General features: G+C 40.8%; 1 protein-coding gene across 1 annotated transcript in view; it reads right to left on the bottom strand.

Annotated features, from left to right (window-relative positions):
* The window catches only part of TRPM6 (transient receptor potential cation channel subfamily M member 6), an 84,690-nt gene that overhangs the window by 5,181 nt on the left and 60,676 nt on the right, over positions 1-18,833 (bottom strand). Inside the window, exons 30-36 of the mRNA XM_059874199.1 lie at positions 17,957-18,015; positions 16,369-16,394; positions 14,600-14,650; positions 4,807-4,872; positions 2,098-2,384; positions 1,753-1,835; positions 1,027-1,232 (exon numbers count right to left, since the gene is read on the bottom strand). Coding sequence (XP_059730182.1) covers positions 1,027-1,232; positions 1,753-1,835; positions 2,098-2,384; positions 4,807-4,872; positions 14,600-14,650; positions 16,369-16,394; positions 17,957-18,015 — 778 coding nt within the window. The remainder of the gene's footprint in view (positions 1-1,026; positions 1,233-1,752; positions 1,836-2,097; positions 2,385-4,806; positions 4,873-14,599; positions 14,651-16,368; positions 16,395-17,956; positions 18,016-18,833) is intronic.

Genomic DNA, 18,833 nt, shown 5'->3' with positions numbered 1-18,833 from the left:
ACTTTTCCTGAGTTTCAGATTTAGAGACTTAAACATGAGGCAAAAACTAGAGCTGATCTCTGTTTAAGATGAAAACTGAGATTGACATACCTGTTTATATTCTCCATTTTTGAGCCAACACAGTTGCTCTGGAACTGTGAGAGTTACGTAATAAACCTGAGCAAAATTTCATACAAATTCTCATAGTCTATGGCAGACACACACTTATACTTTTTGTATCATTTCCTTTTTTTATATACAGCTAAAGCAAATCAAGGCAAGGATGGACTTATAAGTTTATTTTGCATAATAAGTATGTCTTTTTTGTAACTTAGAGCTTCTGGATGTCATAAAATATAAATATGTTAAATCTCTGGCTACCCATAGACTTTTCCCTTGAAAAGGGAAATGAAAAGTGATAGTGTTTATACTGTTTGATGGGTGATGTTCATCGAACATTGTCAACTGTTTTATCTCCTCAAAATATGCCATCTTCCCACTTACATGTGTACAGTAAAATGATCACATGCTCTTTGAAGGAGTCACTAGACTTTGTGAATAGCATTCAGGTTTACAGCTTATTTAAACTGCACACAGATCTATTAATATGAACAATAAAAAATGCAGATAGTTCACACATTTTTGACAGATTTGCATACACATTGTGTGCATATATACATGAGTACATTTGAATCTCTGTATTATTTATACATTTAGGAAAATATTTATTTATGAAAAATAAAACTATCTTAACTGTGGGGTGGCTTTTTTGGAGGTGGATGAAATGTTCCTGCAGTTTATCTAACTGCTCTTTCAGTCTTTCAGCATGGAGGCATTTGAAGCAATGTTATTTTCCCATTACACCAACATTAACCTAGACTGTATCTGTGGCTTCTCATTTATTGGCATCACGCAACAGATACCCAGAGGTTTCTTGAGCTTTGCATTTACTCATCTAAGTGAGAATTTGGCCCTCAGTACTAAAGTCTCTTTTGAGATTATTACTTTTCATCTGGTTTCAAATAGCAATCCTATGCTAGCAGTCACCTTGCATATCCAGGACCAGGAGCTCCCCACGGGTGTAGACATAGGTCCAGTGAGAGAAGGCCAGCATCAGCTCTTCCAGCAAGCTGATGGGAGTAATCTCATCTCCGTTGTTGTTGTTGTATTTCCGAAATTCACCAGTCATGTACTTCTCGATGGTCAGCCACTGCTTTGCTGAATGGCAGTAGATGAGGAAAACTTCAAGGAACCTGTAAATATAAATACTGTCTGTCAGCAGCTAGCAAGGTAATGAGCATCCTCACAGTCAGCAGCCATCAAGAAGAAGAGCAAGCATACCTAAAAGGAGGACATGTCTTCTTTGACTGAAGCATTTTCAATAAGTAGGTAGGTAAAAACAATAGAGAAAACAAAGGCTTTCTTGGTCTGACAACTCTCAAAAAAAAAGCACCTGACCAGAAAGTTTATGAACAAACAGCATAATGTGATTTACCCTAGTGCACTGTAAATGAGCTACATCAAATTATTTTAGTTAATTATGTAAAAGGCAGCTCTTGCTTAAGAACTTAAGCCTATGGAACAGAATGTTTATTTTTCCACTAAATGTAACTATAAAGGCAAACTTCAAAGCTGCTTACCTTTCCTCTTGAAAGTTCATTTGCAATCCTTAGACATTATTATCACCATTGCATTATCATTGCAACCTACAACGGAAAAGGAGGCTGAAAAGAGAAACCTCCTTCACCTAGTACCTGAAGACATTGAATTTACCTTGGAGTATAGGGAATAGTATGAGGCTTCACTTGGTTGAAGGTATAGATTAACTTCTGGGCAACCCTTTGCTGTTGAATCTCCTGTAAAAAGATAATGTTATAAACACCACTTCATTTTCATGAAGAAAGGCGTCATGAATTTTTCAAAAACATCTGAACAATCTCACACACACACACACACACCCTGATTATCTATTTTTTACAAATAGGAGATACAACTTCCTCAAAACATTTTTTAAATTCCAAAAGATAACATCAAAACACATGTCAACCTTGTTGAAGACATTAACAAGTCTAACATCAGGCTAGGCCTGTTGTGTTGTTCCTTCAGGTCTGAACTCACCCTCAGACAGAGATGTAATACTGTGCCATGGTGAAAGATCTTTTGCCAAGCTTGAACCACCTCTGGCAGGAAAGACTTCACAATAAATACTTGTCCCAGCTTTAGTACATCACTCTCAGACCAAGTACAAATGACCTTCATGGCCCTCCGCAGACCCCCATCCATCTCCTCCCGTGACAGGACTTGGATCATTGCAGTTGTTCCACACTGGGACCAAGAAGACATGCTTTTGTCAAGATTCAAAGGTGAACTCTCTTCTAGCTGATAGACTGTCACTTCCTCTCCAGCTTAAATAAAAAGAAGTTTTGTTAGCAAAAGTCACTGGCAGAAACAGGAGAGAACAGCATTTTCATTTGGTGTGTTTAAATAACACACCTCTTTACACACCTTTCTAAGCCACACTTCTTTAAAAATAACTTTTTTATCATAACTGTTCATCTGTCTGAAAACTTCCTCAGCCTAAACTTACACCATTTATTCTTCTACACATTCATTCTTCTACTATGATAATAGGTGGTCCAAACAGCTTGTCTGAAGCCTCTAAACATAGATAAATTCAAGACCTCCTGGATTCTTCCACACAAACACAAGCAGTACTCACTGATACTCTAGTCCATAGCAGTCATTTAAAATAACATATTTTTAAAGGGTCACCATTTTTATCTCCAGTGTATGAACTCTAAATAGCCTGTGTGTAATCTTTCTCTTGATGCACTTACGTGGAAGGAGAATTTTTAACAAGACTTTTAAGTTAATCATAATCTGTGGAACACTCCCTGAATTTTTCTTTTAACTTCGTGTTTCATGAAGAAAACACCAAAAAGCAACACCCAAACAAACCTGCAGGAGCAGAACATCTGAATTCAAATCTTAGTCTAAAAACAGTTTAAATAGTTTAAAATAATAGTTAAAAATAAATCTAGGGGTAAAATCATAACAAGGCAAACAGTTTGTAATAGTTATTGAGTATTAAAGATTAAAATTTTGTAGTTGATATAATATTGGCTGTAGTCAAGTGCCACCTTTTGCTGCAGAGAGCTGAGTTTGTTTCAAAAATTGTGTCTTGGCCATGATGTGATGAGCCAAGGAAATTAGATTAAAAAATACATTTCCAGGAGAACAAGCTAAAGCAAATGATCAGAAAGTTTACAGTTTTGGTATTTTTAATTAATATTTTGATTGTTTTTCCTAGAAAGTCCAATGTTATATGCAATGATGAAATGTTTGAGGTGTTCTGCTCCTGCTAGTAACATTTTTTTCTGCAAGCAGAACCTAACAACCTTCAACTCAGTTGCACTCTCTTTCCCCCTGGAGAGTTGTAGTGGCATTCCTCTCTTGCAGCAGAATCGACAAAATTTTTCTGTTGCCATTTGTAAACTAACAGCTAAGTGGACTGATTTTTTAAACATCTGGCTTTCCATCCTACAACTCACATTATTTGTCACATTAATTAATAAGAAACCGGTTTTTGCTGGCAAGTGAGATGAGGTAACTAAAATGCCAACATGACAAGGATTGTCATAGGCAATTACAAATTGGATTCAGACTAGCAGATTTTCTCCCCATTCTTGAGATTGCCTTTCACCAATTAGCACAAATGCAGATGCTGTTGAATCCAGCAATTTAGGCACATTTTAATTTAAAATAAAGCAACTGGAAAAGTCAGTACCTTACATAAAAGAGAGATACTTGAATAAAGACAGTATAACTAGACAAATTTTTAATCTTATGTTAAGTCTTTATTTTATCATCTTTTGACAGTTTAATATCTAGAAATCTCTCCTAGGAGCTTCAAAGATTAAAATGCTCAATATTGCCATGGCTATATTAATTATCTACAACAATCAGGTCCCAAGAAATCCTATGATGCTGCAAATATCAGCAATTAGTTACTCTGAGACAAAATATTCTACCCATTGAGAAGGCAGCATCTAGATATCAAGAGTCTAGAGGCAGACCTTCTGCTGCTGTAAGCCAATGCTATTACACTATGCACACTATTTTCAGAACTCTTCCTAAAAATTTATGGATCATGCTCTACCATTCTTCAGTTACAGCAAAGATTTTTTCCCTTGACACTAAAGACAGTAAAAGTTTTCTGTGCCAGATAAAAGGATAATGCTCTTTAAATCACTACCTGGTTTACTTCTTGATGGCATATACTATACATAGATTTACATATGTATCTGTGTTTGTGTCAGTGTGTGTGAGAGAAACAGAAAGAATGAAGTTATCAATGTTAATGGGAAATTTCTCCCAGTCTTCAGCTATCCTAAGGATGGATACATAAAAGATGGAGTTAGACTCATCTCAGAGGTCGACAGCAGTCACATGAATACTAACAGATACAAGCTACAGCAAGGGAAACCCCAACAAACACAGACAGAAATCCTGGATTCATGATTAGGCCAGTCAAACAATGGAAGAGGTTGCCCAATGTAAATGAGGAGTCTCCATTTATAGACATAAGAAAAATGCAACTCGACAGTGCCTCAGCAATCCGGTCTGAACTGACAATGGAAGGAGTTGGAAAAGGTGACCTCCAAAAGTCCCTAAACTACTGCACAACTACAATTCTATCTTGTTTTGTCTCTTTAAGAAAAAAAGAACTGTTGAAATAAATCCAAGACAATTTCTCAAACACGGTTTTTAAAAGATAATGCACCAACTATTTATAAAGCAAAACATAAGCAAGAAATTGGTACTCACCAAAGAGCTGGACTGGTGTAAATGGTATGGTCTGAGCAAGTCTCATTAAGTTATTTCTTTCAACAGCTGCAAAGAACAAAGATTTCACTGCTAGATTGAATAAACAAGCTGGCTAAGTTTCTAAAATGCTTGGCTGCACTTTACTGTAGTGTACAAAGCCAGGAGGAGGCAGCAGTGTGATACAGTGTCACATCTGATCTCCACTTGTTTTACCCAGACAGTAACTCCACCTTGCACACTGTTGTGTTTCAGGAATGATATTCCCCAATTCGGTGTTCCCACTGAAACATGTCAAACCGTGCACCGTTCTCCCACTCCTCCTCCTCCCCCTGTCCTTCCCTCTGCCGGGGCTGGAGAGGAGAACTGGAGGCACAAAAGGTAAAGAACATGGGTTGAGATAAGAACAGTTTGCTGGAAACAGCAGCGAGATAAGGAAATGAACAGCAACAACAAACTGATGACAAAGGGCACAAAAAATGAACAATTCACAGGGAAAACCCCTGACAATAGACAAGACAGCACTATCTTGATCCAGAAAGGTCCCCTGCTCCCCAGAAGGGATTCCCTTCCCCCCAAGCCTTGGCAATGACCTGACATGGCCGAGAACAACCTCTGGGCCCTAGCCAGGCCCTGGTTGGCTTCTGACGGTAATTAACCCTGTCCTAGTCAGAAACAGGACAGAAAGATACCAGAAACTCAGCTTGCATTAAAGCTTTGCCTCTGGAATAATAACCCAGATTCCAAATTCAGTCATTACTCTCACACAGGCTTCAACAGGCTTCAGTCTCTCCTACAGGATTAACTTCAGTGTAATTTATAGTGACAGCTGACAGTCCAGATCTCCTTTAGACATTTCAGAAGTTAATATACCCTAGGAAATGGAGATAAATTCTTCACTTTTCCTCTTTTAAGAAACCAAACATCCTCCAACAACCCAAATGCATCTGCTTCAGTCCTCAGATGTACTACTTGTCCTTTTAGGGGCAGGTTAGATGTAAACATCTGCAAGACTCTGGAGATGAGCATTCTAAAAGACAGTCTTCAGTGGAGATGAGTGAGAGCTAACAGGTGAAAAAAATAAATTTAAAAAAAAAAAAAAAACCAACTAACAAACCCCAAAACAACTGGAAGGAAATGCAGGAGGTGAGACACTTTAGTAAGGTATTTCTTGATAGCCAGAAGCATGAGATTAGGTCGGCACTCAGTTTTTCAACCCAGGCAAATTGTGCTTGGTTGATTCAATGCTCTGCCAAAGCAAACTGGAGAAGGAAGTTTCCTACACTCTTGGGGAGCAAATAATGAAACTGTTTTAGTCGATGGAGAATTAAAGAGTTGTGGCAGACTGGCACTGTAGAAAAGACTTCAATTCTATTCTCCCATGCATGATGATGGTAAGCTAAAAGTCAGAAAGCACTCAGGATAACCAAAAGTGCCCAAATTTTTGTCAAGATAATTCAACACAGATTAGCTTATCTGTATCAATCACACTTTTTCCCTAGTTCAGACAAATAGTAGGATTCCACAGAACTCCAGGCATTGCCAAAAAGAAGCCAGATACACCCTTCTTCTGTACCATGTCCTTCATGACCGAGTCATACACCTTCCAACTATATGCATAGATATAGAGATGTATATGTGCATAAGCACTGGTATGTCCAAATTAATGGCCAAGATATCTATAGAATTCATTGAGCCCATGGCTGTGGGTTCTCTGTCCTAGATGCCCTCCAGGGCAGGAGGGCTGGTGTGCTGTCAGGTGGTTGCAAGCCGCACCACGAGCTCATGACCAGTGTATCTGGAGCAGTCCATGCTCACTGTCCAGGGTAGTTATGGCACACAGTGCCAGTGTCATTCAGCAACCAAAACTACACACACAGTTTGACATTACAGACTGTTCTCACTCAAAAAATCAAATCCCCTTCAGGTACACATTGTGTTTCACCATCCATCTGCATTTCTCCACAAGAGCAATCAGGTCATTGAGCAAAAAACCCATGGGTGGGTTTGCCTTTGCTTGAGACAGGACTAATCAAACTGACTTCCCAAACTGATGCCTTATATGCACCACAAAGGCTATATCCCCTTCAACAGTACATGAAGCTTTTGATTGAGCTCCATTGTTGGAGCCCCTAGTGTTAAGCAACCAGGTGGTTTCTGCTAAATGTGGATCCCAATATTTGAAAGTCCCACCAATGTGGTTTTTATCAATCCATTTTATTGTTCAACCTTCCTAGAGGCTGGTGCATGAGAGAACATGATACCTATTTCAATACTGTACTCTCTGACCCAGGGTTCTATGAAGCTATTTTTGAAATGGGTCCTATTGTCTGACTAACCTCTTTGAGGGGTGCCAAGGCAGTGTTCTGGGCAGAGGGGTGAGGCACAGGGTGCATCTCCACCATCCAGTGTTTTTCTCATTGTATGTACATAGAGCTTGCCTTGGCACATGTGCAATACAAACAATCTGCCAGGCCTCTCCATATTTATATTTTAACCATCATCCCCTATACCACAGAGGCCTTATCCTCTTTCTATTTCAGCACATTTCACAATTAGAAATAATGTCTATGGTTAAAAGTGTCTGTGGTTAAGTCTACCCCTCAGTCATGAGCCCGTCTGTATTGCTGCATCTCTTCCCTGATGACCTGGGGTGTCATGGGCCCAGTGAGCCAGAAATAATCCACCCTTATGCTGCCAGTCCAGGTCCACCCAAGACACTTTAATCTTGGCAGCCCAATCCACCTGTCCATTGTAGTGATGCTCTTCAGCAGTCCAGCTCCTGGGGGTGTGTGCATCTATATGATGTGCTTTTACAGCCAACTCATCTGTGTAGGCACTGGTATCTTTCCAGAGTTCAGCAGCCCACAGAGGTTTACCTCTGCCTTGCCTATTTATCTTTTTCCACTGCTCAAGCCACCCCTGCAGTGCATTTACTGTCACCCCAGAAGTCAGTGCAGGGCTACTGGCCATTTCTCTCATTTGGCAATACCTAAAGCCAGCTGGATGGCTTTCAGCTCTGCGACCTGACTTGGTGCACCTTGTCCTTCCATAGCTTCTGTGACTCACCATGTAGAACTTCATACAACAGCTTCCCATTTTTGATGTGAGCACCCTTCAATACAGCAAGAAGCATCAGTTAAGAGACCATATAACTTTTCATTTTCTGGTAACTGATTAAAGGGACCTCCTCAGCACAAGTCACCTTTCCCTCCTCTGCTTCCAAAGATATTGCAAAATTTTCATCTTTGAGCCAGTTTGTGATGACTTCCAAGATTTCTGGGTGCTTGGGATTTCCTACTGAAGCTTGTTGTGTGATCTGAGTGATGCACTTACTACATCTGCCATCAGTGCCATGATGTGTGGCAGGGATTTTCCCGTTGATCATCCAGTCCAGCACTGGCAGTCAGGGTGCCAGGAGGAGCTGTGCTTTGGTGCCCATCACTTCTGAAGCAGCTCAGACCCCTTCATAAGATGCCAAGCTCTTTTTCTGTTGGAGTGTGGCAAGCCTTGAGTCCTTTGTAATCTTGACTCCAGAACCACAAGAATCATTCTCAAGCCTCCATGGGTACATTTTCTCAGACTCCAGGAAGGACCATTCTCCCCATCTGCAGTGTAGAGCAGTTTTCACATCTTGTCCAGTCCTAGCTGGCCCAGGGGCTACTGCTACAAATTAATTGCCTGTTTAGTTTGTTCAAAAGCTTGTTGTTGTTCAGGATCCCATTTAAAATTATTCTTCTTCTGAGTCACAAGATAGAGAGAATTCACAATCAGACTCTAATCTGGACTCTGTGTTCACCAAAAACTCACAGTATGTAGGACAGCCTATGTGTCCTAGATACTGCTTGGTGGGGAGGACATAGTTGCTATTTTGCTGACTTTGTTTATTGGAATGTAGCAATGTCCATCCTGTCATTTAATTCTGAAAACTGAATTTCTGGCTCAGGTCTCTAAACCTTACTTTGACTTATGGCAGGACTGGCCTTCAGAATGACTTGAATTATCTTCTCCGCTTTCTCAAAAACTTCCTCTGCTGCGTTGTCCCACAGGTTGATGTCATTCATGTATTGCAAATGTTCTCCCTTTTCCAGAGCAGTCTGGATCAGTCCAGTGCAAATACTGTGGCTGTATTTCCACCTCTTGAACAGCTGGTTCCAGCTCTACTCCAACTGAAAGCAAACTGTGGCCTGCCCTTTGCTGCTAAAGGAATAGAGAAAAACACATTTGCAATATTGATCATGGCACCACTCTGCTGTCCTGGACTCCAGCACATACTGAAGTTCCATCATGTCTGGCACAGCAGTCTCAGTGGGGCTGTGACTTCCTTCAGGCCACTGACAGTCCACTGTCAGTCTCTACTGTCCACTGGACTTACACACTGGCACATAGGGCTATTAAAGGGTGATCAAGCCTTACTGGCCACTCCCTGACTCTGCAGCTCAAGAATGACCTCATGGATGGGGTCCTGGAGACCTAGTTGGTGTGATATTGCTGATACTGCACTGTTGTGGCAGCCATCAGTACCTGCTCTTCTTCAATGCTCAGCCACCTCACAGCAGAGGCGTCTTCTAAGAGACCAGGGACGGTGTTCAGTGGCCTAACTTCCTCTGTCTCTACAGCTCTCCCAAAAGCCTAATTTTTGGATCCTTGAAATATCCTCTTGTGAGGCAATGTGTGCCCAGGATGCACAGGGCCTCTGGGCCAGTCACCCTGGGGTGTGTTTGCCATTCCTTCCCAGTCAGAGTCACTTCAGCTTCCAGTACAGCCATGTGTTGGGATCCTCCTGTCACCCCAGAAACAGAGATGGATTCTGCCCCTCAATATCTTAATGGCATCAGGGTACGTTGTGCTCTGGGCTCAACTAAAGCCCAATACTCTTGTGAGTCTGATGAGCCAGGCCATGGGATCCACACTGTCCAATAGATCTGATTGTCCCTTTCCCCTGGACAAGAAAGGAGCTGGCTGGAGGAAGGACCCCTCTAAATCTGGTTAGAGAATTCTTCACATCTTGTAAATACAAGCTGAGGTCCCTTCAAGAGGATTGAAATTAACACCAGCCCTTCTATTCTGTCTGAGGACTTGCTCATTGGAAACCAGAGTGACATTTGGTGGCTCTTCTTCCTTTCAACTCACGTGTTTCTGCTGCTAGGGCAGAGGTGGGTTTTCCATCCCACTTCTTCATGCCCTCTCCATGGTCACACACAAAAAACCCAGGTTGCCTCATGGTGTGTACCCCCTCTTGAGTTTGGGGGTACTTGCTCCTAATAGCAGACGTTCTGGTCCATACTGGTAAGGCATGGAAAATTTCCTCTTTAGCTTGTTTGATGGGCAACTAGGCAAATTCACAGATGATAAAAAAATGGAAGGAGGTGTTGACTCCCTCAATGGCAGGGAGGCCCTGCAGAGAGGCCTTTCCACAGCCAAAGGTGCAGGCCAGTAGGGAGGAAAAAAAGATGATCTTCATATTGCCAGAGCTAGGTAGTCACCATTCCCTCACACTTGACAGGAGTTGCCTCTGAGAGTATCTGCCCTATCCTCAATCCCTCTGTCAGTGCCCACATCCAGGGACAGGGATCCCAGGTGATTAGTTGCACTGCCACATAGTTTCATACCATGGGCTGTGATATCCCAACATCAGAGCTGCCAGGTCAGCAAGGACTCTCCTGACTGGTGGCTGAAAGCTTTTCACATTCCCTGCAGCTCACCTAGAAGGTGATTTTCTCTGGTCCTGCTTCCCATTCGGAGGGCCCTGCTTCCTCTTCAGTAGGCAAACTTGTTTGGGCTTGAATTTCTTCTTCTGTATAAGAGCAACTGGTACCAGCATGGGTTGTTCCTGTGGTTCAGCTGCCGTTTGAGTGGCCACAGTGCCTGTTGTTCTGCTTTCCTCTTCTTCCCTCTGAGGGCGCAGTCTAGTATTGAGAGCAGTGTCTGATAAAGAGTAACCAGGGCCCTTCACTTTGCAGAACTTAGTGTTTCGCTAGAGCTGCCACAGCATTTTCTTTCAAATATTCTGCCACTTTAACAGGGTCCTGTAGTTGTTCAGTGGTGAGCTTCCAAGCCATTGGAGCAGAATAATCCTTCAAAACCTGGCCCATTTTCTCCCACATTACTGGCCAGTCATGACTAGCCACCCTCAGGGTAGATATCTGAAAGACACTCCTAAGAATCCCTTCTTCTCATCAGGGTGTAAGACTGCGCTGAAGAGACCTGGCAGACTTAGCAACAAAAGCATGATTTTCTTGATCTCCAAAGAGAATTTAAAATCCTTCAAAGCTGCTGTAACAGTCCTCAAGAAGGAAAAAGGAGTGAAAAGCTGGGGAAAATAATCCTTCCCTGTTCTGCTCACAGGCTGGGTACAATTATTACAGAAACACAGCATCATAGAATATGCTGAGGGACCCATGAGGAAGCAGACCCATAAGGGTCATCAAGTCCAACTCATGGCCCAGTGCCTGAGAGTCACACTGTGTGCCTAAGAGTGGTGCCCAAGTGCTTTGTGAGTTCTGTCAGGCTTGGTGCTATGTCTGCTTCCCTGGGGAGACAGTTCCAGTGCCCAAACACTCCCCAGGTGAAAAACCTTTTCCCGAGGTCTAGCTCAAACCTGACTAACTAACCTCTGACTCAGCTTCATGCTAGTTCATTGAGTCCTGTCACTGGTCACAAGAGTGAAGAGATCAGTACCTGCCCCTCTGCTTCCCTTCATGAGGATGGTGAAGACAGCAGTGAGGTCTCCCCTCGGTCTCCCCTCCTCTTCTCCAGGCTGAACAGACATCTGCTGACCTCAGCAGCTCCTGACAAGGCTTCTGATCCAGACCTCATGGCCCTCTTTTGGATGTCCTGTGATAGCTTAATGCCTGTTTTATGTCGTGGTGCCCAAACTGCACACAGTACAGTGCACACACACCAGTGCAGAGCAGAACAATCATGTCCCTTGACCAGCTGGAAATGCTGATACAGCCCAGGATATGGGTAATGTTTTCCTAAAGGTAGTGCCTGAGGCAAGGGTAGAAGACCAGCACTGAATACACATCACAAATGACTCTCACTGCTCTTGAGGTTATCATTTCATCAGCTGATATAACACAGTTCAGCAACAAAGCAATCCTGATCCCCCTCCCTGCTCTGAAAAGCAGCACCTCAATGGGCACATAGTGCCTATACTGAAACATACAGGGTTAGGCTACAGCATTGGGACATACCTAAGGCTACAAGTACTTGTTTCCCACCCACTCTTACCAGATCTGTTGTTACCTCAGCTCTTCACTTTTCATATGAAACACCAAATAAGGTCGTTGTGGTTTAGGAATGGTGCTCCCCACATAAGTGAAACATTCCAGACCTAACACTGCTCATTCATTTCCCTCCCTCTCCTCCCAGCTGTGGAATGGAGAGGATTGGAGACTCAGCAGTTAAAAACCATGGGTTTATATAAGGTCAATTTACTGGAACTGACCAATGGAAACAGCAATGAAATAGGAAAATGAAAGTAACAGCAGCAGTATTAATAACAGAGGGTACAAGAGAGGCAAACAATTCACACATGAATGCTCGCTACACAGAAACCGGCAACAAGCAAACTTCCACCACCCCAACATGAAGGGACCCCCTTCTCCATCACCAGAAAATTATGTGAATTGGTACAGAATAACCTTCAGGACCTAGCCAGGTCCCCATCTAGCTGGATACCAACCCATCATATCTCATCCTGTTCGCGAATTCCCTCCTTCCAAAGAAGAAGGCTCTCTAGGAAAGCCCATTGCACCCTGCCTAGAGGGACTTCTGCTATCTCCTCATCCTCCTCCTTTCACAAAAGCCTGCTTCTGCATCCTGCTCCTGCCAGCTCCAGTACAGCAACACACACTCTCACTGTGCTGATGAGATGCCTTGAACCCAACTGCCTTCACTGTCTGTCTGGTCAGGGTTAGAAGAACCTGGAGATTTAGCCAAGGTATGACAGGAAAATCCAGACTTCCCTGCACAGAGTACTGTTTCTTCATTCAAGCTTCTTGCCAAAAAACATCAGTAACATTATTATATCTCCCTAACTTGCAGCATATTTCTCAGGCAAACACTTTCAAAACCTCAGAGAGTCAACCAAATATTTACGGACTTTTCTTCACAATGAGTGGGTTATCAGGAAGGGGAAGAGACATGTAAAACAAGGCACTCCTAGAACTAGGAGGCAACTTGGACACTACTGTTCTGACTGTCTAATTTCCCTACTCAATGGATGAAGGCACAAGCATTATCCAAAGCAGAGAGTGAACCAAATCAGAGAGTCAACCACAGCAGAGCTAGCTGTGTTTCTTGGCAAAGTAGCAAAAAAGCCATGGTAACCAACTCTGGAACTTATGGAACTTAGCGAGTTTGGACAGCAGCTATCCCTCTTTTAAGATTACCTCTTTAAGCAAGATGCAATTGGAGATTATTGAGTCCAGAAGGGCAGAGCAAAGGGCACCCATGACACATCCACTCTTTGAACTGGGGTCCTCATTTGAGCACTTCATACTCCAGTTCAAGGTTGTTTACACATAGCAAATTCAACAGGAGTTGGTTACTATGTCTGAACAGTTTTGGAGCATGCACTTAAAAACAAGACCTTCCTTTGGTGCTGCACTAAGAGCACACTGATCATGAAATCAGTGCGTAGCAGGAAGAAGGATGTGAACAGGGGAGCTGCTAAAATCTATGCCATCTGTCAGACCCTGCCAGCAGTCTATCTAGAACTCTGAGAAGCCATGTGATATGGACTTGCAGCATCTGCCAAACTTGGGACAAAGACTGAGTTCTTTTGGGTATGCAGAGACGCGGGATTATATTTGCTTTCTCGAATTGATAGCAAGAATAACACAAAAGCAGTATATGGTACAGAATTCTAGTGCAGGTTTTTTGGGCCTAAATTCTGTCCTAATCTTTCTGAGGAAAGAAAATCTACATGGAAAACCTCTGAAGACATTTGTCAACTCATAAGCGAAACCACTTCCTTCTCTACTAAAAAGTCCAACATCATCTTGAATAGCATGCCTGACAAACAACAAATCAATACCTGCAACGATGCCACCATGCCAGAGAAACTACGTCTGTACAGTTGATTGCAAGCCAAAGGTGTTAATCCCAGTGAAAACTCTGTAGATTTTGAATTTAAGAATGCTGCTAACAGTTTTGGTTTATTCCAGCCCTGCCTGTACCGGAGGCCAAGTCCTGTGGGCAATGGGGACATCTACTGGCAATTTCTGCTCTCTTCTCCTCCTGGAAAAACTGACATCCCCCCATCCGTGTGGGAAAATCTGTGCAGACTCAGCTCCGGGAAAGGCAGGACTGCAGGAAATTAACATTCAAAGGATTTGTTCCCTGCCAGATTTTCGGGAGTTCATAGATATACAAACACAGGTTAAGTAGTACAGGACCAATTAACTGAAGTAAAGAACTCCAGAAAGTAGAAAGGAGGGTTTGGGAGGTGTGAGGGGACTGACAGCTATAAACAAACTAGTGCCTCTTCTGCCTGCTCAGGAAGCTACCTGTATTCATGATTTCCACCTATATTTTGAATGTGATTATCTACATTCTGCTCTGGATTTGCCACAAATACCCAGAATGAAGCAATTATCAACAGGAAAAAAAGAAATCAATAATCCTTTCATTGCAGTGTTAGACATGAATTAACACAGAACCTTCTTATTAGGGGGCAATTGTGCAAGTTCTCAAAATAAAAATCATAGAGGATGACAAAGGGACAACTAATGTTCATTTCAATTTCTTAAATTCCTCAGCTGTCATTCTTGTCCCTCCTGCTTACCAGAGTAGTGATGATGCAAATCTTGAGATGTTTTCAAGCAGGAGAAGATATCTGAAATAAAGTTTAAAGGATTGCTGTATTAATTATTATAACAGACACAAATGCATGATTTTTTAATTCCTTCCATCCTAGAGTTTGTCACAAAACAGATGAATCAGAGTTGCTGGCTCAGTGTTCTAAAGAGGAGAATTACTTATGGGCTTTAACTACATTATCATGAACTGAATGCTGGCAAATTTCAGTTGTCAGTGTAATATAGGCAGACGTCTTATTTATTCAAGGAAATTGTGGGGAAAATGATATATGAACCTCAAGGACATGTTAAGTCAGCTAGACCCCATGGATATCAAAAGCACTTTATTATCCTCTATGCTTCATCGTCTCCCAAAGTTGTTTTCCAACTTTATCCTCAATTAAACATTCCATTAACTGTACTATTGCACAAAAATTATAACAATACTGTCCCATAAATCCACAGCATCCAAAGTGCTGTTAAAATATGAGCAGACAAACATTTTTGGTGGTTACATATGTGCAGACAGATCAAATTTGGTCCAAAAATATTTGCTTTATAAAAAAGCCTTTTTAATACAACCAAGAAAAATTAACACATTTTCATTAATTAGATGAAATAATTTTGCTGTCCTGGAAAACCATAATTCAAAATGCCAGATTTCAGTATCTATATATACTGTACTACTATTAATTTTCAAAAAACTACAAAATCAAAACAATGTTCACCAAAATTTTTTGAACTTTATATTTTTCTTCTTGGTGCATTCCATTTGCTTTTAGTCCCTTATCTAGTGAAAGGGATCTTACATTAAACCATCCATGGATACTGGGGGAAAGGCTTTTCACTCCCCTTAGTGATTCAGAGTTCCTTGTGATTTTTCCTTGCTGGACCCATCTAATTTGCAGCATTTTGCATATTGCAAAAAAACAAAACACGAAAAGGGGCCTTTTGAGAATGGGAAAACTGGATTTTAATCAAAACAATGGTGTGCTCTAGAGAGCAGCCTTACAACTCAGTGTGCTTGCAGCAGAATGCTCCAGCCCTGCAGCGTTTTGTGCAGATGGACCCACAAAGAGCATCACTTGAAGTGGAGATAAGACCAGGAGCAATTCATTCCTGCACCACAGCTAATCTCAAAAAGAGATGGGTGCCCAGCTGCTCAGCCTCTTACAGCTAAGTGTCATGCCAGGAAAACTGGGAGATGGACTAAAACACAACAAATACCACACTGACACTCTGCTTTTGAGGAACAAACTGATTCCTCACTAAAACCTTTAATTTCCTCATTTAACATTTCATAATAAATTCACTCCTTCACAGATTTCAGAATTCCAGGTAGACAACCCAAACAGAGGTATTACAAATAATTGCACTTTGAAAAAGCAAGCATACATTAAAAATCTTTTAATTTCAGACATACACCCTGGTTTAACCCAGGAGATCACTTGGACTGTGAGGGATCAAAGCAGCAGTATCTTAAAGAGGTTCTTCCTGCTGAAAGGACATTACTGGTCAGACTAGAGTGAAAATAAATCCTTTTCTTCTAAGATTATGCAGTTGTTATGAGAAAAACATGTTTCTTATTAAAAAATCATTCATTTAAAGTAAAAAATAGTTAACACATGAAACAATATCTGCACTATAATCTTCAACTACAGTAAATTAACTTCTTTTTGGATTTTGTACTTCAGAATTGTCTGCATGAGAATTGCAGATGGGAATTAAAATGAGTGACAAGCAATGAAAAACTTACTGTCAGTTTCCTCTGGAGTTCTCAATCTGTTTAAAAGCAAATATTTGATATTTTAATCCAACATTTCTGCCATTAAGCTAAAACTAGTACACATGGATCATATGTGACTCAGCAATCTTAAGGCAAAATAACCCTCAGTGCAATTTTGTTCAACAAAGCCACAAGCAAACAATCTTCTGGCATTGAAGAACTGACACATTTTTCTACATATTTCATTCTCTGCTTCATGCTGAACTGCTCTTGAGTCTGCTATTCACATCTTTTACACTGCAATAACAGTATCAGTTACAGAGCTTTCAGTCACATACACAACTGCTCATTTCGTAGTCAATGCTGAGATGTATTAACAGTTACTTTTGCCATTTCCATTCCTTGTACAAGAACATACTTTTAAAATTGGTGATTCTTTGGGTTAACAAGACTGATTGCAAAAAGACCACTACATTAAAGCAATCTTTGTTACAGAACACAGAAGATATGATCCACTCATAAACCAGAGATAACCCACTGAAGACAACAGACCAAGCAGCAGAATCAGGCCACTCAACAGCCCCTACATCCTGCTGGTAAGTGTGCAGTTTGTTTACTCTCTATAAATGGTGGGGTGTAAAAAAAGAAAAAAAGAAAAAAGACTCTAAAAACCCCAAACCCACAACAGCAGCAGAACACCCAACCCCGCTCCCCCAGCCCCCCACACACACAGAGCATGCATAAAACACCCAGTAACTCTTTCCCTCCCCTCGCCATGGTGAGATCACATGGGATGTGACAGCTTTCTAGTATCTTCTATTTATTACCTGCACAGGGCTGAAAAGCAAAAGAAAAATAAAACAGAACAGAAATCTATAAGAAATTGATGAAAATAGGAAGGAAAAGGAAAAGGAACATAAAGACAGCACTGTATATAGCAAAAATACTACTAACATTATGATAATGATTAACCAATCTGGGAAAAAAATTAAAAACTTCACAAGAAAATGGAAACCACTTGTGAAACCAGTATAGTTTCACTAAATGTAATCAAAGCATAATAACTTCTGAAAATGCATGAATAAAACTGAGCTAAATATTTAGTAAATATACAAAAGAGACTAATCAGTCAACAAGAGAAGTTTTCAGGAGATGCTAGCATTGCAATTATTAAGAAATAAAACACAGAATGGCACAGCAAAAGCAAATACAATTTTTCACGCTGACTAGATTGGACAAAGGGCTAAAGGTGCTATGGTCATAGAACCATGGAATCACCAGAGAATCATGAAATCATTAAGGCTGGAAAATACCTTGTAAATCATCAGGTCCAGCTGTCATCTTAGTGACTGAATTGGGAAATTCAATTATTGTAAGAATTAGAAAGGGTGTCTATTCCACCTAAAATCATACACTTTGTTTAAATGGATCTCTTTGATCTCCATTAGTAAGATTTCCTTTAAATAAACTTAAATACACTGAATGGCCTTAACTCTCCATGTCTCAGGAATTTGTCATCCTAAGTATATTGCAGAACTGAAATGGAAACCTGTAGACACTACAGACATCTCTTTCTGAAAACCTGTGATGAGTATCTTAACATACTAATAATACATACGAGGAGTTCCTGTTCAGATTACTTTTCTTGATATTTCCAAATACGCTATTACTGAAATCCTAAAAAAAGAAAGATACTTTTACCAGTAAAATATGCACATCTTTATCATTTACACATTGCACAGCTCAAGATGGTACAATCCTGAGAACAGTTGTTGATATGATTTTTGTTAACATGAATAATGACCCTGACAGGCAGGTGAATCATAGCACTGCCATACCTACACTAAAGTGGAAATAGTTTGCTCACATTGCCATTTTCCAGGTTGTCTCCAGACATTTGAAACAAATGCTGAGGTCACCACCTATATCTCCATACACTCACAAAGCTGGTTAAAGGTCTTCTAATAAGCACAGTATTACAGAACTTTCTTTATGTTGGAAAATTGCAGTGTAGTTATAACCTTTACTGTTGTTGAAAATAAGCCCTGGAACAGAAGAACGCAACACACTGAGCAGCTTTCCAGGGGTATTTAGATCACATATTTTCCAAGTCTTATATTTAAAGAAATACTCAAATAATCTTTTAAACTTCAAGCAATATTAGGAAAAAAATGGGCCAGCCCGGTCCTTCTAATGTGGTAGTAAGAAATGGAATTTTTCTTCTCAATCGTATTCAGACCAATTTCAATCCTCAAAACACACACACAAAAGTTTAAGGACAGGTAAGTTTAAAGATGAATCAACTAAAATTCAACTTTTAATTTAAACTGAAACTCAAATAAATTTTAAATTTTTTTAAATTTCTCTCATATTTTGAATGTGTACCTTGCTTTGAAGATGAGAAAGTCTTTAACAAAAGCTTCCTACACACCCCCTTACTTTGTTTTCTGCTTCCTAGCAAGAGGGATTTCTGAGCCCCTGGTATGCCATGAGTG

Source organism: Haemorhous mexicanus, chromosome Z (genome assembly GCF_027477595.1).
Source record: "Haemorhous mexicanus isolate bHaeMex1 chromosome Z, bHaeMex1.pri, whole genome shotgun sequence".
In the NCBI taxonomy this organism is placed as follows: Eukaryota; Metazoa; Chordata; class Aves; order Passeriformes; family Fringillidae; genus Haemorhous; species Haemorhous mexicanus.
The sequence above is the reverse complement of the archived record's forward strand: the minus strand, read 5'-3'. Positions and strand labels throughout refer to the sequence as shown.